Genomic DNA, 17,452 nt, shown 5'->3' with positions numbered 1-17,452 from the left:
AGTCGGTTAAGCGTCCGACTTCAGCCAGGTCACGATCTCACGCTCCGTGAGTTCGAGCCCCGTGTCAGGCTCTGGGCTGATGGCTCGGAGCCTGGAGCCTGTTTCCGATTCTGTGTCTCCCTCTCTCTCTGCCCCTCCCCCATTAATGCTCTGTCTCTCTCTCTGTCCCCAAAAAAAAAAAAAAAAAAAAAAAAAAAAAAGTTGAAAAAAAAAAGGTGTATACATATTAACTCTTTAAATTCTCTTTGAAGGAGGTACTACTATTATCCCCATTTTACAGTGAAGAAATCAAGACACTGAGAGGTATCTGGGCTACTACAGGGAGCAAGATGTTCCCACACTTATCCTGTTGAGCTGAAGTCCACCAGTAAACACCCTTGAACACAGACATCTTGTTTTAAAAATCAGTATGAAATACAAGAGTAGGTTTTAGACCCCACTCCAATCACTATGGTGGAGGAGAGTTTGAAGTTCACACTTTCCTCTGCTATACAAAACTTCTAAGTGACTCAGTTTGTTAAATGGCTGGCTCTTGATTTCAGTTCAGGTTATAATGTCACAGTTCGTGGGATAGAGCCCCATGTCTGGCTCAGCACTGACAGCACAGAACCTGCTTGGGATTCTCTTTCCCTCTCTCTGCCCCTTCAACTGCTCTCATGCACACATGTGTGCCTGGCTCCTCTCTCTCTCTCAAAATAAATAAACTTTAAAAATGGTTTAAGACAAAAGATTTTAAACTTATCTCTACATCCAACGTGGGGCTTGAACTCAAAACCCTGAGATCAAGAGTTTCATGCTCTACCAACTGAGCTAGCCAGGCACCCCTGGGTGAACCTTTTTTTAACAAGGAAATAAATACCAGACTAGGAATCTGTTGTCATTTGTCACAAAACAGTAACAATAACAAGAAACCCATTATCATTTTGAACATGTTGTTGCTTCTTTAGGGCTTAAACATAAATTAAGGATACTGAACCAAAATGTCTACTTCAGATCTAAATATGTCCTAATTTTAGATAATCAACCAACAAGTCGTCTTCCCCTGACATCCATCTCCTCCCTTTCTTCTGCAACTCAAAGGAAGTAAGAAGTAGTTCTGAGCTCACTTAAATGTGCAGCCATTTCTGAAACATTTGCATACTGAATTATGGAAACAGTTCTGCCCATTAATAGCACTGGCTCCAAAGTAAGATTTGGGTTCAAATTAATATTGAGCTTACTAAATGATTGGTAAGTTTCTAGCCTTTTTAAGTCCGTGTACTTCTCCCTTACAATGGGAATCAATACGGGCGCCTGGGTGACTCAGTCAGTTAAGTATCTAACTTGGGCTCAGGCCATGATCTCATGGTTCATGAGTTTGAGGCCCGCATCAGGCTCTGTGCTGACAGCTCAGAGCCTGGAGCCTGCTTTGGATTCTGTGTCTCCCTCTCTCTCTGCCCCTCCCCTGCTCATCATACTCTGTCTCTTTCTCTCCCAAAAAATAAACAAACATTAAAAATTTTTCCAAAAATAAAATGACAATCAATAGTAATAATGCCTACTTCATTGTAGGAATTAAATAAAAGAATGTATGTAAAGCTTTTAGAACAGTTATAGCGCAACATGGTATCATCTTTCAATAAACAACATCTAATATGACAATTCACTGTCATCCTATACCACTATGTCACTTCTAGGACATAAACTCCTGTAGTGTTGGGAAGGTACTTTTTAATTTTTTTTTTTTAACGTTTATTTATTTTTGAGACAGAGAGAGACAGAGCATGAACGGGGGAGGGTCAGAGACAGGGAGACACAGAATCTGAAACAGGCTCCAGGCTCTGAGCTGTCAGCACAGAGCCCGATGCGGGGCTTGAACTCTCGGGGCTGAACTCACGGACCGCGAGATCATGACCTGAGCCGAGGTCTGACGCTTAACTGACTGAGCCACCCAGGCGCCCCAGGGAAGGTACTTTTTAATCTTTTATCACTCACACTTAGCAGTGCCTTCCATACAGGACGAACTTAAAATCTGTTTTGTAAATAAGTGACACTGAAATGTATCCACTAGGTTTGACAAAAAGAACATCATTGGTGACCTAGGCCAAATCTGATTTAGTGATGGCTTTGGGGAGTTGCAATGGAATACAGCTAACTACAAAGGTTGAGATGTGTGACTAGACACAGAAGTAGAAGGCTACTGTTTTAAGGAACTGGCTCTCAAGGGTAGGAGGAAAGCGGCAGAGTATGGTGTGTGGTCAATGAAGGGTTGTTGTGAAATGGGAAATGTAGAGCATGTTTATATAAGTCAAAAGGAAAGAGCAAATAGAATGAAAGAGGTTTAAAAATACACAGAGCAGAACCCTCAGAAACTGAAGGATCAAGACCCCAGAAAGAATGATGCCTAGAAAATAAGAAATAAGACAACCTTTAAATAAGAATGGAGGGAAGGAGTTAAGAGGACAGTACAATTATGGATAAGCTTATTCACTAAGGTACAAGAAATTAAGGGAATTTGTACCTGATAGCCTCTATTTCCTCTGTGACAAAGGAGGCAAACAGCATTTACTTAGAATAAAAGAGGCAGAAAAAAATGTGGGCAGAGGGTTTTGGAAGGCAGGTTCAAGTTCTGAAATACCTGTGAAAGGAATGGGGAAAGAAGTGAGAGACTGCAGAATGGTACCACGAGTCCAAATGATACAAGCTCATAGTCGATGAAGCTGAGCAAAGATCTACATACTGACCTTACCATACCCTTTTCTCTAGTTTTATGTATTTGAAAATTTCCGTAATTAAAATGTTTTCTAAAAATGATGTGGCACTGGGGCGCCTGGGTGGCTCAGTTGGTTGAGCATCTGACTTCGGCCCAGGTCATGATCTCGCAGTTGACAAGTTCGAGCCCGGCGCCGGGCTCTGTGCTGACAGCTCAGAGCCTGGAGCCTGTTTCGGATTCTGTGTCTCCCTCTCTCTCTGCCCCTTCCCTACTCATGCTCTGTCTCTCTCTGTCTCAAAAATAAATAAACATAAAATAATAATAATAATAATAAAAGGGGATGTAGCAATATGCACCCCCCAGAAGAGCCAAAATGATAAAAGGCTTTGATGGGGACATGGAACAATGGAGACTCGCACACTCTATTGGTGGGAGTGTCAACCTGCACGATTCTGGAAAACTGTGCAGCAGTTTCAACTAAAGCTAAACACAGGTATTATCTATGGGACCCCAGAAACAACATTCCCAGGTAGAGAAATGTGTGCAAATGTGCACTGAAACATATGAATGAGAAAGTCACAGCAGCATTTTTCACAATAGCAAAAAACTGGAAAAAAATGTCCAGCCACAGTAAAATGGGTAAGTCAATTGTGATATGGCCACACAATAGAATACCATGTAGCAATGCAAACAATCTACAGCTACAAAAAATGATCTTACAAACATAAGTGAAAGTTGCACCAAAAAAAACCCCCCACAAAACATATATTGTATAATTCCATTTCTATAAAGTGTTAATACTAACCTACACTGTTAGAAATCAGAAGAGAGTGAGGAAGTGACTGGAAAAGGCCGGGGACTTGAGATATGTCAGTAGACAGAAATGACACTGTTTTGAGGAACTTGGCTCTCAAGGGTAGAAAGAAAGTAGTGGAGTATGATGTGTGGTCAGGGAAGAGTTGTTGCGAAATGAGAAATGTGGGTTATATTCTATTTCCTACTCAGGGTAAGAATTACATGGATGTTTCTGTTTTGTGATAATGCTCTCACCTGTACACCTGTAAATGATGCTCTAAACTTTGTGCTTCTCTATGCATAAATGACATACTTGAGATAAAAGGTTTACTTTTCTTCTTTAATTTTTAAAATTTAGGTAAACTCTACCCAACATGAGGCTCAAACTCATGACCCCAAGATTAAGAGTTGCATGCTCTACCAACTGAGACAGACAACCCTAAAAGGTTTACTTTTAAAGAAATTTTAAAAGAGCTGAATGAGTTAGAGATAAAAGTTATTTTTATTTTGTTTTTGTTAAAAAAATCACATCCCACTGCTTTATAAATGGACTTTATATATTAAAAAAAAAAAGTCTAGCCAAAGTGGACAATAAAGTCTCTCCAATGTACACAGCTGAGCATCACAGTCCATGAGCAGGACCAAAGAAACTGGCCTGGAAGATCAATCCATATCAGAGATGAGAACTGAGGTCTGACCAGGGGACCCTGGATTATTAAAGAAATTCTTGTTTTAAAGTAACCAGAAGTGGGGTAGAGGGTGGTTAAAGGCCTGAAGATCTCACTGATAGCAAGAAGGTATGACAGAATTTTAGGAAAGCTCTAGGTGCCAATGACCACAGAGTTCAAGATTTCAGAGGAAAAAGTATAAAGAGAGGGTTACCTAAGTAAACTAGAGAGAAAAATCACTGTATTTGAGAGGTCAAGGAACTGCTATGTAAGAATGGTGGAAGAATGAACTGTAAAAATGCAACATAATGCTGTGATGGGGGCAGGACAGGAGTATGAGGTAAGGCATTTCTCAGTCATTGTGAAGAAGCAACCAGAAGTTTGGTATAAGGAGAGGGCAGGAGTCTCAAGGTTGAAGGGCTAGGACACAAGGTCGAAGGAGGGGAAAGTAGTGTGGAGAAGCCAGTGGGGCCCAAAGAGAATAACCAGAAAACCATACATTTTTATATCACGTAACATTTCTATTCTGATCCCCATCCTCCTCTGCTGAGAATCAGAGCTGGGGAGTAAGTGCCTGACTCGCTTCTCTGAACTGAAGCTTTCCTACAGTATCAGAATGGGGTCTTCTTCACATCTTCTGAAGCATCTGGCACAAAACCTCACCCACATGTACACATTATAATCTATTTACCCCCAAATGTCTTCCATAAGAATTGAAGTTCTGAATAAGAAATATTCGATATATATTATAAACCAGGACCAGGAAAAATGTAAATTATAAAGGACATCCAGGGGGAATTAAGAAAGTAAACACGCAAGACAGATTCTCTGTCTTGGATTGTGACCCAACCCTTCCCCACCCTCTCTCCCCCCACCCTCTCCACACACACAAATACTCCTCTCAAGAAATTCAAATCTGAACTGCAATCAGAATTAAGTCTAAGCCTTTTGTCGAACTATGTTACCTTCCCCATGTTTTCTAATTTTAGAATTCTCTGGCAAAACAAACGCAAACGGCATATTTTGCCTTATGGGTAAAGTAGATCCATTGCCATGGTGAATACTTTCATCGCCTTCACAGAATATGCTCTGTTGTTAAAAATCTGCCTTTGCCTCCTTGCTCATAAAAACCTCAGGCTCTCTTCCCTTCCTTTAATTAACATGAAACAGGAAAAGTGAGTACTTGGCAACACACACACACACACACACACACACACACACACACACACACCCCTCAGGTGAAATGTGTTAAAAAGATGAGCTCACAGTAAGTAAGAAAGCAAAGAAATAGATATAACAGCAAAACGAGTAAATAATATTATCTCCTTATGGAAAATCCTGAAGGTAAGAAAAAAAGGGTTCATTACAATAAGAAAATCATCTCCGTTGTAAGCATGTCTAACTTGATTGCCTCAATCTTGGCATTAATTCCTTTCTAATATCCCAAAGTGAATTCAAATTTCCCTAGCAACCATCATCAGGGGCCATTCTGTCCTTATTTTCCACCTTTCCATAAATGCATTTATTGCCCTCACAGGCAAGTTAAAAATGTGATTTTGGTGCATGTATTTGTTTTTTCTGCCTCATACCTAAGATGTAAATGCACATAGCAATCAAATAAGGGCAGCTAATATAGTTTTGTGCATGGGTAACAATTGTTCTCGTAATTTCAAGAAAGTAAGAGACTTTAGCTAGCATGTTACCAATAAGAATACTATGGATATAAATAATAACATAATTATCTCATAAGAACACTACACCCATGCTTGTTCAGTTAGCAGGATGTTCCGAGACTAGTTATGTTAGAAGGTGACTGGAACTAAAGCTTCAAATTCCAGACGTGTGCTGACCACCAGGATAGCTGCTAGCCACATTCGGCTACTGAGCACTTCAGACATGGCTGGTGCAAACTGAGACGTGCGTAGGTCAAATACTAACCAGATTTCAGAGAATTAGTGAGAAAAAAAATTTTAATCTTATTAATGTTTAATTTGATCACATGGAACTATTTTGTATATACTGAGTTAAACAAAATATATATTTTCCGAAGAACTGTATTGTCTCACAACTCTGGACTCAAATATTTCTACAAGGTACAACCCGGTAGGGCTCAGGAGCCCGAGAGCTCCAATTCCATCTAAATCCCACCACCCCTGTAACATCCATAGATATGCTTAAGGCAAGCCAGAAAAAGGAACAAAATATATATTCAAATGAATTTCACCTTTTCTTTTTACTTTCAAATGTGGCTACCAGAAAACTTTAAATTACATATGTGTCTTGCATTATATTTCTACTGGACAGCACTGTTTAGACCAATGTGACAATTTACTGGACTTAATTCCTGTAAATTAGAGTAATACAAACTGTTCTTCCTACCCCAAGGATGTCAGAAGAGAACACCCAAATGAGATGGGTGTGAAATTGTCTTAAAAACTAAGGTACCTGGGTGGCTCAGTCGGTGAGCATCTGTCTGACTCTTGATTTCAGCTCAGTTATGTCTCACAGTACGAGAATTCGAGCCCAGCGTTGGGGCTCCTCGCTGACAACACTCGGAGCCTACTTGAGATTCTCTCCCTCTTCTCTGCCAACCCCCACCCCCAGCTCGAGCGAATACTCTCAATCTCTCTCAAAATAACTAAGCTCAAAAAAATATATGGTACATCATAACTATGCATCGTGGTTCAGTGTGATGGTCTATAGTGACCGCAACATAGCACTGATTCAAATTCCAGTCCGTGAAGTTATACAAACAATGCATATATTGCTATCTTTTATTGTAAAATATAAATTTAAGACTTCTATAATGTGTTTTTTGAAATAAAATATACGTGTATATTTAGCAGGGGGAAAAAAAGGTACAATCACTTTTCCAGCCCAGAGTTACCAGTAGATTCTAAAAGTATCAGATTTCACATTGTGCCACCAAGTAGGTTAAAGACTCTTCTCAATTCTTACCGTACAAACTACCCAGGGCACAAAATACTCAAGAGTTTTTGTCTGGGCCATTAAGGAAAACCCCCATGGGACGCGTCTGGTATTCAAGAGTTCAAAGCTCTCTTCCCTGGGGAATCCAAGTGAGCCTGAGAGGGTCAGCTACAGTCACTCTAAGGATTTAACAGAGATGTGGCTGAACACATTTGATTCACTGTATCTGAATGTTTCTTGAGATTCCTTGAGAGCATGTGATCCGTGCAGCCAAACTACCCTTCCTTTGGAGAAACCTGTAAAGCTCACACAAAACATACATCTACACTATAAAATGGTGAGGTCGTGATTACAATTAGTTACTGTTTCTTCTTAAAATCTAAACAAATTTTTATGTCTTAGAAGTAAATTAAATCAAAGCCATTCACATTCCAACTTATAAAATACCTCTGAAAGAATGAAAGTGATTTCATAGTTTCACAGGAAATTTGCATTGTCTCAGTTAACCAATTAACAATGGTTAATTTGACTGTTAATCCTTTTTCTCACCAACTATCAAAGGACAAACAAGACCATGCCTTGATCTCATACTTACCCTAAAATAGACTATTATCTCCCCCCCTTATCCTACCTTCTCTTTGTCAACAGGGCAGACCACAGTCTTTTCTTCTACAGCACACTGCTAATTAAAATTGCAAATAATGCTGAGTCAAGTTAAGGCCTTTAATGCTTAAATTCTAATTGGCTAACTCTTTATTAGAAACCAGGAAGAGTGAGTCAATGAGGTGAGGGAAGAAAGGTGACAGAAAAGGCCTGTGGAAAAGCACAAAAGAGAAATTGTCTCTTTAAGTCCCCATTTCACCAGTGAATGTAGAAACATTTTCAGCTTTCTTTGCATTTTTACAGAGACCGTAATGGATTCAACAGACTGAACAACTTACAAAGCAATACCAATAATAGACCCCCAAAGAGATCACCAAACCAGCTCCCCCAACAGCTCACTTCACCATGCCAGGCGTGATGTTTTCCAACCCCTTCACATTCCACTGTTTGTCATTTCAGCACCCCCCCCCCCAAATGTGGAGTAGGGAACCACCACTAGAAAAGGTTGTTGCTTTTTACTTATATTTCGCACCACACTCCTAATAGAAACCAGTCTAATTCCAACACCAATGTAACAATTATTCTAGAATATTAGATTTGTTTTCTTAAAAATATATAAGATAGATGAAAAACAGCAGGATAAAGCCATAAGTTCTTTTAATTACAGAATTTTTAATTATGTTCTGGGTTACTTTATCATTTTACAAATGTATTTTTTAATGTTTTATTTTTTGTGTGCGTGCATGAGTGGGGGAGGGGCAGAAAGAGAGGGGGAGAGAGAATCCGAAGTGGGGTCTGCACTGACAGGGTGACAGCAGCAAGCCTGATGTGGGGTCAAACTCATGAATGGCAAGATCATGACCTGAGCTGAAGTCAATTACTCAACTGGCTAAGCCATCCAGGCACCCCATGGGCTACTTTATCCATTTCTTGCTGGCCACCAAATAAATGAACCAAACGTTCCCACTATCAATTCTTGCCTTTATTTAATTACACCTGATAATGATTTGTATAAAACAGAGGAAAGGTAGAAACAACATGATTGGGAGAACAGGCTGCAACAGATTACAATGAGATGGTGTTAACACAAATTCACTTCATTACCGAGCACAGGGCAAAACGGACACACACAGCTTGCCTGTGCAGGGTACGGAGCCCAGCCCTGCTCACCTCTTCTGTGAGGAACATACTCTCGATCTTCAAATGCTCTTTCCCTCCAGGTCTTTTTCCACAAGCCAACAAACATCAATTCCTGTCTAGAACGTTTTCCCATTTAATTAGCATGGGCTGTGCATACACTGGGAACAAAATATGGAATCAACAGACAATCCTTGACATCATGAAATGTACAGTCTGGTCAGGAAAAACAATTACAATAAAGGCCCACCTGACAAACATTAGAACACACTCCAGTAATGTAATGTGCTTGGAGTAGGGAAAAATTCACTTAATCGAAGGCCAACGAAGCTATTTCAACCATCTTAAGAGGTGATAACCTGGACTACGAGTAGTGGCTGGAGGGATACAAGTGACTTAGAAAGTGACTGGATGTAAGCAGATGAGAGAACAGGAAGAGTCAGTAAGGTACCCAGATTTCTGCCTGGGTATTTTGCTAGCTGAAAAAGCCACTTAATGGGAGAGGGAACAGTCGTTATGTAGACAGGTTCAATTGGAGGCACCTGTAGAAAGCCGAAGCAGGGATGTCAAGTGGGTGGTTTCAAATGAGGGGAAAAAGCTTGGGAGACAGACTAGAAATAGATTGGAAGCTGTCAAGACATAAACGCTAACTGAAGCCATAAACTGAGGAACCCCAATATTTAAGGTACAAGGAAGAAATGGTACACAAGGGAAAATAAGGAACAAGGTTCTAAGTCTGGGTGGCTGGAAGGTAAGGGAGTCCTTAGCTGCTGGCTTCTACCTCATCCCCTGGGTCTGCTACTGTCCCTTGGAATGAAGGTCATATGTGCAATGTTTCACTGTCAAGACAACTGCAAACGCTAAGCGTGTTTTTCATTCTTTACTTACCTGATGCCCACTCCTTAATATATGAAAATCCAGCTGTACTCTATCCCCTACAGAAAACTGTCCTCCTTATGGAATCAAGAACTTCCTGAATGTCGCCAATAATCTCCCAATGGTAAGACCCACTGGCCTCATTTCTGCATCAGTTTCTGGGATCCCTCATCCCATAGTTCTCCTACATGCCCCCCCCCTTCACTCCTTATTATTCACCCTCTGTTTACTTATTAGATGTTGATGCTCTCCAGTGTCACATTTCACCATCTCTCCTAGTCCTACCAGCTTTTCCTGGTTAACCTTACCCAGATGCCACCTATCAGTGGTGATTCTCAATTCTCTATCACCAAACTTTGTCTTTCCTGAGATCCAGTCCTTTGTTTCAATCTTCCTAATAGCTATTTTTTACCTCCATTCCCTTCGGGCTCCTCAAATATCACCTGTCTAAACTTAAGCTCATTGGTCATTTCCCCTAAAACTTGCTCCTTTTTTCTTTTTTTTTTTAATTTTTTTTCAACGTTTTTTTATTTATTTTTGGGACAGAGAGAGACAGAGCATGAACGGGGGAGGGGCAGAGAGAGAGGGAGACACAGAATCGGAAACAGGCTCCAGGCGCCGAGCCATCAGCCCAGAGCCCGATGCGGGGCTCGAACTCACGGACCGCGAGATCGTGACCTAGCTGAAGTCGGACGCTTAACCGACTGTGCCACCCAGGCGCCCCTACCCTTTTTTCTTTACCCTCTGTTGGTTAGTGACTTCACCATCCTCCCAAAGCCAGAAATCTTACTGCTTCTCTCCAACTTTTTCTAGCAACCAACCAGGTATCAGGTTTCACTGCATTTCCCTTAAAACTTTTCACACCAGAGGAAGCCCAACACAACTCTTGTGTTTTTTTTTTTTTTTTTAACAGGGACTGCTTATGTGTAGATCATCCCAGATAGCTTCCTGTATCAGATCTATTGGTTCTATCTGCCTCCAGAACTGCCTCCAGGTTCATCATTCAAGAGAATAATCTCAGTGTATAATCTCACTTTTTTAATGCCTTCACAAGTTTCTTTGTACCACCAAGGAGGGTTGGCAGCACTTGACAGCTGTCCATCATCTTCATCTACTAAGCTCCTGGCACAGCCTTAGATCTTCACCCACCCACAGTGTGGTCACTGGTTAAAAGGCAAAATCTCAGGCCTCACCCCATATTTTCTTATAAGAAAGACTCAGGCGCACATCAAAACTTTGAGAAGTGCTGGTTAGATGCTCTAATGCACTGAATTTCTCACCTCCCACAATACATTATATCCTTTCAGAACTCCATGACTTTGCAAAAGCTGTACCATCTGCTGGGAATGTCCTATCAAACCTTTGCACCTACTACTGTAAGGGCGCCTAGTACAGGCACAGTACATAGTAGGCCATAAATATTTGAATGATTGGATCATGTAATCAATTAATTAATGGATGAGTTCGGCTCCAGACTTGCACAGTGTAAGGTACTAAAGTGCATTCGGATGGAATGTGAATGTTAAGCAGTTGGAAACAGTGGCCCAGAATTCAAAGGAGAGGTAGGCTGAGCTGGCACTATTTTTAAGTCATTAGCAACTGTTTGGAGATTACAGTAATGGGTAGATGAGGTCACCCAGGTCTAAGATTGAAAGAAGAGGACTATGGGGCGCCTGGGTGGCGCAGTCGGTTAAGCGTCCGACTTCAGCCAGGTCACGATCTCGCGGTCCGTGAGTTCGAGCCCCGCGTCGGGCTCTGGGCCGATGGCTCGGAGCCTGGAGCCTGTTTCCGATTCTGTGTCTCCCTCTCTCTCTGCCCCTCCCCCGTTCATGCTCTGTCTCTCTCTGTCCCAAAAATAAATAAAAAACGTTGAAAAAAAATTTAAAAAAAAAAAAAAGAAAGAAGAGGACTATGGGCCAAATCTTGGGTAAGGTTGACATTTTAGGGACCTTCTGTAGAAGTCAATGAAGAGAAGTTAACAGGGTGGGAAAGAACCAAAAAGAAGTTCCAAAAGATAAGCGGATTTGGAACACGGTGATTGTTACCTTTGGCAACTAAAGTGGAACAGAAAAATGAGATCAAAGATAAAGCAGAAGCTTAACTTTAGACTAACAACTGAATGAGACAAGGCTACTGGAACGATCACTAGAAGGACCATCTTTATTTGATGAGAAGGGGGAGGGAGGGAGGGAGGGAGAGAGAGAGAGAGAGAGAGATGGAACCGATGAAAACTACATCATATACACAGGCGTAGTGGTAAAAAAGCTGCAAACTTTTAGCCACACAATATTGCTGAACATTTGCTATTTGCCACATACCACAAGCTAACTAACACTGGGACTGTAACAAGAACACAGGTCATGCCCCTGCCCTCTGACCTAGTGCAATGAGATAAACTGAGTGACTGATGGACACCCCGCAATGAGCAGGGTAAGGAGCCAATCTAACGTGGCTTGCCTCAGAGGAGGGGTGACTTTTTTTAGGTGGTTGGTATAACGGCCAAAATGTGAACAGTAAGAGACATATATAGAGGAGATAAAGTTCCCACTTAATCTTCATATATTTTATGCAAAGGAAGACTTCCGGAAGCAAAATGATAAACATTTCACTTTGCTCCTCAACAACTCTGCGGTGTGCGGTGGTAGGATCCCTACTATTGACACATAAAGCAACTGAGGCACACAGAAAGGACAGGGGCCTGCAGCCATCAAATGACTAACAAGTGGTAGGTAGACAAGTAATTTTTAGTTTCACTCATGCTGACAGTGTGAGAAACAGCAGCCCCCCAAACTTTAACAAGATCCCCAGGTGATGCTGATGCTGCTGGTACATGGGCCACATCAGTTTTACAACACTAAGCCCTGACTCCCCATGTCTTCATAATGGTGCCAGGAAGCACTCAACTAAAATCAAAAAAGTAAAGGGCTAATAACAGAAGACTTCAGTATTTGGCACACAGCAGGTTCTTATTACATGACAGATAACCAGTGACAAAAATTTAGGATGTCAATCAGAGGTAATCAAAGAGGAAAGAGGCAAAATAACATGGTGGTAAGAGCAAGGATTAAAGAGGAAGTTTGTGACCTTGGCAAATTAAGTTATATAGCTATTCTATGCCTCAGTTTCCTCACATGTACAATAGGGATCATTGTAATACACACCCTCTAGGGTTACTAGGTAGATGGAGTATATGTAAAGCCCTTAACAGTGTCTGGCATTTAACAACTGCTCAATCAAGGCTTTAATTTTACTACAATTGCTACAGCTATGCTACCACTGCCACTATTATTAGTGTGACTTAGGTAGTATGACTTGCTGCTGGGTGGGTAATAAAATGCATCAAAAGGACTTCCACTAGCAACCAGAATATACCACAAAACGCTTTACAACCCATATGGAGACAAACCTAGAAGAAAAATAGCACTGCAATTTTTAATCTGTAAGCCTCCTCCACTCTGTTTTGCCAAATGTAGAAGCCAATCATGTTACCACCCAAACTGAATTCATAGTAACGGACTTCTAAAATGGCAAAGAGTATCTCAAGAAATACTCGAAGCCATACATCAGTTACATAGTTTTTGAGTTGTTCCCTAAGCTGGGAAATTGGAACTAAAAATAGTTGTCTTGTTAAGCTAAGGGCAATAGTCCTTTAATGAGAAGCTCATTGTGCCTAACAAAGTGAGGCACCCAGAAAAAATGAAATCCAGACAATTAGTTGGACATCCCCAGGGGTGAAAAACAGAATCCTCTTCAGGGTGCCTGGGTGGCTCAGTCGGTTAAGCGGCCAATGTGGGCTCAGTCATGATCTCCTAAATTTGTGAGTTCGAGTCCCACCTCGGGCCCTGCGCTGACAGCCTGGAGCCTGCTTCAGATTCTGTCTCCTCCTCTCTCTGCCCTTCCCCAGCTCGCACTCTATCTCTGTCTCTCTCAAAAATAAATAAACATTAAAAAAAATTTTTTTAAATCCTCTACATTGTTTATGTTATTCCACTTTTCTGCTCTAAATGTAGCCTAAAATATTCTTCCCATAGAGAACATGTGTTCTCCACTTCAACTTCAGCTTAGTCCTTGACAAAACAAAGATGGGAATGTACCAAGTAAACTGGTTACTGACCCTTCATCTTTTCCAGAAGCTTTACTTTGGAAATTTCACCCAAGTCTAAATGATATGTATCAAAAAGGTGGAGGTGGTGCTATAGTCTGAAGATTAGACTTGGTAATAGAATGTTGATCCCATGAGTAATGCTCACAGATGTGGCATCCAACAATGGAATTAACATTTCAACAAGAAACGGAGAGCCATCCCAACAGAAAGGGCCACCCGATCCTTCCGGGCTTAAAAAAAAAAAAAAAAAAATCCTTCCAGAAGCTACACGAATGTGTCTCCAGAGTCCCACCTATGGATTTTTTTTTTCCTTTAATTAACAATTTGGTTCTAAAATACAAGTGCTTACCCTGACAAACAAGATCAGGTAGTTAAAACACTGACATGAAAACAGAGCACTTAAAGTGTCAAATGATTGTGACTTCTAATAGTCCACGCATTTTTTAAATGCCTTTTTTCCCCTCCCGAGAAGGACGCAGTCGAAAAATGTACTTGGCGAATCCTTCAAGAAGTGCCCAGTACAAGTCATCCCCTCTTATCTTCAAAATGAATTAACTCATCACAAATTCAAACCGAGGTTACGAATTTCTCCTTTGCACTTTGCGCCGGGACTGCGGAAACCAAAACCGCATTTTTTTTTTTTTTTTTCTGGAATCTACTTTTGATTTTCCACGGTCTACTTCGTCGAGTTACCTTCTAGGTAACAGCTCGTGCTTGGGCTCTCCTCTTCTACCAGACCAAGAAGGCTCAGGCTACTGTTCGTTCAGCGCCTCTTTCCTAGAGGTAGCCTGGACGATTTGAGGCACTGAAAAGCTCGGTGTCTATTGAATCATGGCGTTTGTAATTCAGCCTCCCCGTTTGGACTGCTCAACACCTGCAAACTCGCAGCCCAAGGCTTTGGAAATCGAGTAACCCTGGACGGACACAACACCGCGGCTAACAAGGGAAAAGGCAAGCGCGAATAAAGCAAAGCTTGCACCCGCAGCAAAGAATGGTCTGGGAGAGACGCCAGGCGCATCCGGCACGCCGCGCCCACCACCCGCGCCCGAGGAGCCCCTGTACCGCCGCCCCTCATCTCGGGGCTCGGTCCCCACCATCTCCAACTCCCCCCGGACACTTCATGCCCCTGCATGGCTCTATTCCGAGCCATTCCACCTTCCCGGCTCGCACGCCCGGCTCCGCAAACCACCCCATTTTGATACCTCCCGCACGGCCACCACTGCCGCAGCGCCCCCAAACCGCACCCGTCCCCTCCCCCACGCCTCATTGTTCCCGGGTGGCCGCAGGCAGCGAGCGCCCCAGGGCGGTGCCGGCAAAAGGAACCCTAGGAACTGAATTGCCCCCCACTCACCCGCGACTCCCCACAAGACGACGAATCGCAGCAGAAGCGCCATGGTGGCGGCCCGGCCGTGGGCGGTGACTGAAGGTAGGCGGCTCTCACCCGGGGTCTCAGTCACCCTGCGCCTTGCGCGCTCCCGACTGGCTGGCGGCGGCTGCACCTCCGCACCCCCGTCCCACCCCACCCTTGCACGGCAGGTGAAATACGTCACTTCCGGTAGTGGCTGAGCCCCGCGGCGCGCGCCGGCTCCGCCAAGAGCGTGGGGTTGCCGTGGCAACCAGTGCGGACTGCCCTAGGGATCCTCTGGAATAGAATTCCCCGGCCAGCTGCGCTCCGTCTTGGGGTGAGCCGGCAGCCATTCCCCCCATGAGACCAGGTCCCCGCTTCAGTGCCTTTAGTTAAATCAGGGTGTGTGCACTAGGGTCGAGCAGGCTCCTTTCCCCAGTTGCGGTCGCGCCCTTGCTTCAGGGTGAGGCACGGAACGACCCACGCCTGCGGTCCTGCCCCCGGATCCTGAAGGGCGGCAAACACGGTTGGCCCCGCAGGCGCTCACCCGGCCCTCCCCTCTGGCTGGTACGGAATGAGGGGCCTCCAGCCACGCGTCCCACCTCTGGCGGTTTGCTGCGAGGTCTCCCTCCTAAGGCTGTGAGGACACAGAATCAGGCAACCCACCCTACCCCGGGCATTTGCTCCCATATCGTTGAGTCGGTGGGCTGATGCGGAAGGCTCGAGAGGGCTTTTCCCTATCTCCAGTAATGACCGAACCCCTCAGCTGCAGCTTCGGATTTGGGAAATATCTGGACTGGTGTTTTTGACCCTGTGTATTTAAAGGTTATTCTAACCCTATAATTGGCCATCGTGGACCAGTGAGCTTTAAAAGTGAGGCTAAGTAGGGGTGGTTAAAGGCTGGAGGCGGTGTTGGGGGGACCAGCGAAAGAGATTTTGAATCTCCTGGTCTGCCCTGCAGTGTCACTTCCTGGTATCCTCCATACTTGTTCTTGTGTCATTTGGGTTCTCAGTTGCCCTTTCCAGATAGCGTTTGTATATAACTGCTAAGAGACTTTTGTGTTTCCAACAGTTCCCTATCTGGAGTGACTTAGAGGAGAGAAGCAGTGTGGTGCAGTGGGTAAGTTCTTGGGTCCTGGAAAGGGACAGTTAACTGGGCAAGTGATTTGGAAATACACCTAGCTATGACAATTAGATGAGATACGGCACAAAAGAATATTTGGCACTGTGCCTGGCACATAGTAAATACTCAGTCAAATGGCAGCTAATAGCACAGAGTGCTTCAGATCCCCTGTCCCTCTCTCTCTGCCCCCCCCAAAATAAACATTTTTTTAAAATGGCAGCTAATAAAGAATAATATTGGAAAATTCTTATTATTTGTTGAACCAGCAAAGAGAAAATAAATCAGTTGTTGGTAAGACCAAAGTTACTCAACTGCAATTTAGCCTCGTTTTTGGCTATACTGACTGCATATTAAAATGATCTAGAGGGGGCCTCCCTGTCCCTGTCGGTGGAGCTTGGGACTCTTAACGTCAGGGTTGTAAGTTCAGTTTCACTTTGCATATAGAGATTACTTTAAAATAAAATCTATAAAAAATAAAATAAAATCATCCAGAGAACTTGTTCAAAATACCAGTATCTGAACCCACTCCAGTGATCCTGATTCAAAGGGCCTCCAGTGGAGTCCTGACTGATCTACAGAGGAGAGTTCAGAGTAACAGCTAGGGATTTCCTAGCAGAGGAAACAAAAATTCTACCTGATATAATTGAAGGTATAAAATATTGGGAACTTAAATTTTTTCTTAACACATTATAGTTCATGAAATTAGAAAAGAATAAATATTAAAGTTGTTCATATCTATTTCAGACTGTTATATGAGAATTTTTCTAGTATTAATCACTTCAAAGCAGCACACATTTATTATAAGTGTCTCTGGTAGAAATTAAACTCACCCTTCATGGGTTATCTCAACCACATACTAGAGGAAATCTTTTGAAATTATCCAGAAGGATTTTTATCTTAACCTTTTCCTTCTAGTACTTTCTTCTTTTTTTTTTGGAATCTTTCCCTTTTGCCTCCTTCTGTGGTAGACATTTTCATACCTATCAATCACTTCTTACTCTGTATATTTCTAGAAGGCCAGAAAGGCACATTATTTATTCATCTTTGTCACTCTAGGAAGCCAGCCCATAGTAGAATCTAGTATTTGTTGAACTGAGTATATTTAATTCATATGTTAATATGTTGATGTATGTTAATAAAAAGTATTTAAATATGTATACAATAACTCACAAATCATCAC

General features: G+C 42.6%; 1 protein-coding gene and 1 long non-coding RNA gene across 6 annotated transcripts in view; one reads left to right on the top strand and one right to left on the bottom strand.

Annotated features, from left to right (window-relative positions):
- CXADR (CXADR Ig-like cell adhesion molecule) overlaps positions 1-15,327 on the bottom strand; it is a 57,470-nt gene extending 42,143 nt beyond the window's left edge. For 2 of the 4 annotated variants that reach the window (XM_058731771.1, XM_058731770.1), the window contains exon 1: positions 8,857-8,974. In XM_058731771.1, coding sequence (XP_058587754.1) covers positions 8,857-8,959 — 103 coding nt within the window. In that variant the 5' untranslated portion in view covers positions 8,960-8,974. Of the gene's footprint in view, positions 1-2,500; positions 2,618-8,856; positions 8,975-15,155 lie in introns of those variants that run through there. The other 2 variants (XM_058731773.1, XM_058731772.1) reach the window with 2 other exon arrangements.
- Positions 15,328-15,377: 50 nt separating this feature from the next.
- Positions 15,378-17,452, top strand: part of LOC131512713 (uncharacterized) — a 118,170-nt gene continuing 116,095 nt past the window's right edge. For both annotated transcript variants that reach the window (XR_009262264.1, XR_009262263.1), the window contains exons 1-2: positions 15,378-15,486; positions 16,222-16,269. This is a non-coding gene — a long non-coding RNA (uncharacterized LOC131512713). The remainder of the gene's footprint in view (positions 15,487-16,221; positions 16,270-17,452) is intronic.

The sequence above is a fragment of the Neofelis nebulosa genome, chromosome 5 (assembly GCF_028018385.1).
Source record: "Neofelis nebulosa isolate mNeoNeb1 chromosome 5, mNeoNeb1.pri, whole genome shotgun sequence".
Lineage (NCBI taxonomy): Eukaryota > Metazoa > Chordata > Mammalia > Carnivora > Felidae > Neofelis > Neofelis nebulosa.
This window is presented reverse-complemented; position numbering and strand designations above follow the sequence as displayed.